Source organism: Sinocyclocheilus rhinocerous, unplaced genomic scaffold (genome assembly GCF_001515625.1).
Source record: "Sinocyclocheilus rhinocerous isolate Xijiao unplaced genomic scaffold, SAMN03320098_v1.1 scaffold352, whole genome shotgun sequence".
In the NCBI taxonomy this organism is placed as follows: Eukaryota; Metazoa; Chordata; class Actinopteri; order Cypriniformes; family Cyprinidae; genus Sinocyclocheilus; species Sinocyclocheilus rhinocerous.
The window spans coordinates 111,584-116,436 of NW_015642448.1; the positions used below are offsets into that span (position 1 = coordinate 111,584).

A 4,853-nucleotide genomic window follows, 5' to 3' on the forward strand; every position below is an offset into this window, starting at 1 on the left:
CAGTTAAATAAAATGCGCCCATCCATAAAAAAAAGTGTCTCACACTGCTCCGGGGGGTAAACAAAGGCCTTCTGTAGTGAATCGATGCGTTTTTGTAAGAAAAATATCCATATTCAAAACATAATAATCACTTTAATGTAGCTTGCGCTCACTTTTGTACACTGGAAGCAGTTCCGGGGGAATGACGTATGCATGCAACACCCGCTGAGTGGCATTAAACAGCTTGAAAGATCAAAGACAATTTTTAATATAACTCCGACTGGATTCGTCTGAAAGAAGAAAGTCATATACACCTAGGATGACTTGAGGGTGAGTAATTTATGGGCTAATTTTCATTTTTGGGTGAACTAACCCTTTAATAAAAGTCAGTGTTCCATCAGAATGATTTTGAAACTGGGTAAAAAGGTAAAAGGTAACTTGCATACAGTTGTTTTAAAATCCATGCAGTCTTCTTTAATTTCACAGTCATGTTTTTTTCACTGAATTAATTTCAGAAGTAAGATGTTTTTAAATGGTGTATCAGAAAATAATAATAACAAAAAGAACCACTCTATTTTTTTCTTAAATTCCATTATAATTCATTCTATATTGAGGGCTAGTTGTTAACAAGACAGATGTTTACTGCTGGCCTCGGGAAATATCTTACACATCTTACAACTCTTCAGCACATTCAGATGCATGGTAACCAGTGTGCCATCAATTAGCAGTGTGTGTTTCATTTAGAAGCGATAATATACAGAGCATGGTTTTGTACAGGTCTAACTCGTCTTCCCCCTAGACATGCTGACAAATATCAATTCATTCTCAGTCGTCCACTAATTCTTTTCACATGTAAAAAAAAAAGTAAAAATAAAAAAATAAAAATAACTGCCAAGTCTTACCATGGTGTTTTTAAGTTTGTTTGTTTGTTTCTGGTATTTTGTTTCTTTTTTTAAACATCATTTTATATTCAATATTATTATTATTATTACTACTACATTAAATAATAAATATTATATTATCATGAAGACAAGAAAGAAGAAAATAGAGGACGATGCCAAATTAATAATATAATTAATAAAATGGTTAGTTGTGACTCTTTAAAAACCAAAATTAATCAAAATGAGATCTGAACCCACTTTTAAGGCCAAGGACAGTGTGAACTAGTTCATGTTTGGTTCTTTTAAACAGACTCACCTTTTGTAAATACTAGCACGTCCTCTCTTTTTAGCATGGATAGAGACTTGGTCTTTCATCAAAATGTGCACAATAACCCCGAGACTCACTAACCAAAACAAAAACGTCTCACCTCTTAATAGTAAAGTCAATATTTATGCATGTTTGCACATGAGGAAAGCCACCGATCTTGCTTACACGTTAAAAAAAGGCAGGCCATGTCTAAGTGCACGCAGCCCATTATTCAGGACAAAGCATAAAGACACATAAAAAAGTGCATTCAGAAATTCAAGTGAAAGGTACTTGTATCAATGCAGATTTTGATCATAGAGATGCACATCAAACAAGACCTAGCAAAGAAAAATGAAATATTCCATTTAAAAAAAAGAAAAGAAGAACATTTTAAACAAACAAACTTGGCACAGTTTTCGTGAATCATGGTTGGTGTCCCATCATGCTTCTGGTTGACTGATTACAGCGTGAACAAAAACCAGCGAAATGGACGGAAAATGTGACTATGAGCAAAACACCCTGTAAAAGGAAAAAAATAAAGATTAAAGAAGATACAAAGAGAGAAATTCAGCTTTGCCACCAAAGGAATAAATTACATTTTAAAATATATTCAAATAGAATTATTTTAAATTATAAAAATATTTCACAACTAACTGCTTTTACTATATTTTTGATCAAATAAATGCAGCCTGGTGAGCATAAGAGACTTCTTTCAAAAACCTTTTTTGAAAACATTACCAACCCCAAATGTTTGAACAATAGTGTATTTTTCATATTTCATGCCATTTTTCATTTGGGATGTAATTGCAATTAATTTGATTAATCAATCTGCATATCATGTAACTAATTCCATTAGAAATAGTAAGCAATTGTCAGCTCAAAAATAAACACCTTTCATGTTTAATGTACGTAATTAAGGTCACATTTCATTGTAACATTATGCATTCATTGCAACATTTCATGATACTATTTAATTATCTCGTTATATATTTATTTATTCAGTATTGCCCACTATCCAACAGAGTACCAGATGACACATGGCGAGGGACCGTGAGGTAGCTCTCGTCCTCCAACACAAGGACTTTCATCATAAAACATCAAAATAAGTGACACCTCTCACAGGAACTATGGTGGCCATCCAGCAAAAAGGCCAGTTAAGCGCACACTACGGTTAAAGCACTTCTCCCTCCCTCCGCTCTCACAGCGAGTGTTGGTTGAACAAGCTCTTATCTGTGAGAGCACAAACAGAGAATAGCACAGCCACTCTCTTCTCACTAATCCTGTTACGCTGCAGCCTCTTCTCAGCCTCCGTCTCTATGGTTACGGCGGGCATTCAGTGATGCTGGTCCAGAGGCTGTATCTACAGTAATCTACACGGCACAAGGTCCTCCTACAAGCACGGATAACCCAAGGCGACTCAAGGAGAGAGGAGTATGGATGGAGAATAAGCAAAAAAGACTTACTCATCCGTGTCTTTCTTGCTCTCTTCGATGTATGCAATAGACTCCGACCTTAGACGGTTGGTGACCTCGTAAGTGCGTAGGGTAACACCGAAAATGTCCTCGTGGTATCGATGCTCATCCTTCAATGAGAAAAAGGAGAAAACAGTCTGAAAAAGTAATTGGAACATCTCTGATGACATTGTACTTGATTTACCTTTGCACAGAAGGTCAGTTTTAAATAAGTGACTGAATGGAGCCACTAAATACAGTATAAAGTTTGGAAAAAAGTGGGGTCGAACCTTTAATTTTTCTGATAAATTGTCAATTAATCACAAAATTATGAAAATAAAATGTAAAAATACAATTTCATTTATTCAACAAATTATACATAAAAAAACAAACCATATATATAAAATAAATAAATAAGCTACTAACCAGTACAAGTAACTAGAACTTCTCAGATGACCTTGTACTTGATTTACCTTTGCACACAAAGGGTCAGTTTTAAATAAATGACCAAAAAGCACCACTAACTACAGTTCTGTCAGGACTACTATTGTCAAAATGATTGACACTTAGCATACAGTTTGGATTTGGCGGTATGGTTCTGTTCTGGGCAAAAAACTCCCTGCCCATCCATGCAGCCTGTCATGAATTGACCCCAGTGTAAACAGAACAGAGCAAAGCAGATATCATTAATGTTCTTAATGATATTTAAGTGTAACCACATTATTCAAGATAAAAAGGAGTCGAATTCAACAAAAAAATATCAGAAAGCCAAGTCCTGACTGTGGCAAAAGGAGGAGCTGGGGATGGAGGAGGGTAATTTGCTCCTGAGCAAGTGATAAAGCTGCTGAATATTACTGAATAGACCTTATATAGGAATGCCGTGATAGGCGTCATATTCCTATAGGTAGATGTGGATCAGCTGAGAGACTCACGTGACCTGCCAGAACTAACGCTATACGCTTTATTATAAAGTTTGGAAAAAAGTGGGATAGAGCCCTTAGTTTTGCTGATAAATTATCAATTAATCATTAAATAATGAATATAAATGTAAAAATAAAATTGAATTAATTAAAAAATAAATAAACAAACAAACAAACTTCTTAGATGACCTTGTACTTGATTTACCTTTGCTTACGCAGAGACAGTTTTAAATGAATGGCCAAATAGCACCATTAACTACAGTATAAGGTTTGGGAAAAAAGTGTGATCTAATCCTTAGTTTTGCTGATAAATTGTCGATTACTCATAAAATACTAAATATAATGTCATAAAATTCTATTCATTCAAATAAATTATATATAATGTCGATTATACATAAAAATTATATGTAACATATATAGGGTCAGTTTTAAATTAATGGCCGAATAGCACCACCACCAACTACAGCATAAAGTTTGGAAAAAGTGGGATCTAACCCTTAGTTTGCTGATATAGAAGCCAGCATCTTCCAGAGACATGTTTCCATGCAGTTTAAAGATCTGCTGGACTGTTTTCAGTACGTCTCCAGCCATGGTGACGTCTCCACAGACGTAGATATGTCCTCCTTCTTCTCTCAGATACTTGTACACTGTTTCAGACAGCTGCTCGCGAAGCACATCCTGGACGTATTTCTGAGAGGAAAAAAAGAATAAGAAATTGTGAGGTAAGGGACTAAAGAGATGTCTAAGAGCCACGAGGCATGGTTCCACTGTTATTTGATCAGTCAGAAATGCTTTGCCTTGCTCTGTGAATTTAAAAAACAAAAGACAAAGACTTTCTTCAAAAAGGTTAATTTTTTCATTTTCTCATCAATCTCTATGATTCACATGAGCAGCTAGCTAAATCCTCACTAATGCTGGAGTATAAATGGATTTGAAATATCCTCACTAATACTTGCCAAGGCATCATATTCTAACCTTTGGTTTCCCAGGCTCTCTGGAGTATGCAGTGTAAAGCTCTTTAAACACTTCCTTGTTCTTGGCCTGGATGGTCTCTTCCTTGTAAATGTGGTCAATCTGTGACTGCCGACAACCGAAAACCAAGATCATGGGGCATGCCTTGATTCCTGATTAAATATAACATGGCAAAATTAAGATTTAATTCAATGACAAATGCCAAAGTATATTAATTAAAGTATAAGTACATGCAATTATGTTAATTATTTAATTATTACAAATTTTCAATTATAAACTCAACTCAACTTTTATAGTTATCAACTATAAAATGTAAAAATAAAATTGTATTAATTAAAAATTT

At 34.7% G+C, this 4,853-nt stretch overlaps 1 protein-coding gene across 1 annotated transcript in view; it reads right to left on the reverse strand.

Moving 5' to 3' along the window:
• Positions 1-1,078: 1,078 nt before the first annotated feature.
• nos1 (nitric oxide synthase 1 (neuronal)) overlaps positions 1,079-4,853 on the reverse strand; it is a 48,263-nt gene continuing 44,488 nt past the window's right edge. Inside the window, exons 25-28 of the mRNA XM_016572753.1 lie at positions 4,514-4,662; positions 4,034-4,228; positions 2,631-2,749; positions 1,079-1,686 (exon numbers count right to left, since the gene is read on the reverse strand). Coding sequence (XP_016428239.1) covers positions 1,671-1,686; positions 2,631-2,749; positions 4,034-4,228; positions 4,514-4,662 — 479 coding nt within the window. The 3' untranslated portion in view covers positions 1,079-1,670. The remainder of the gene's footprint in view (positions 1,687-2,630; positions 2,750-4,033; positions 4,229-4,513; positions 4,663-4,853) is intronic.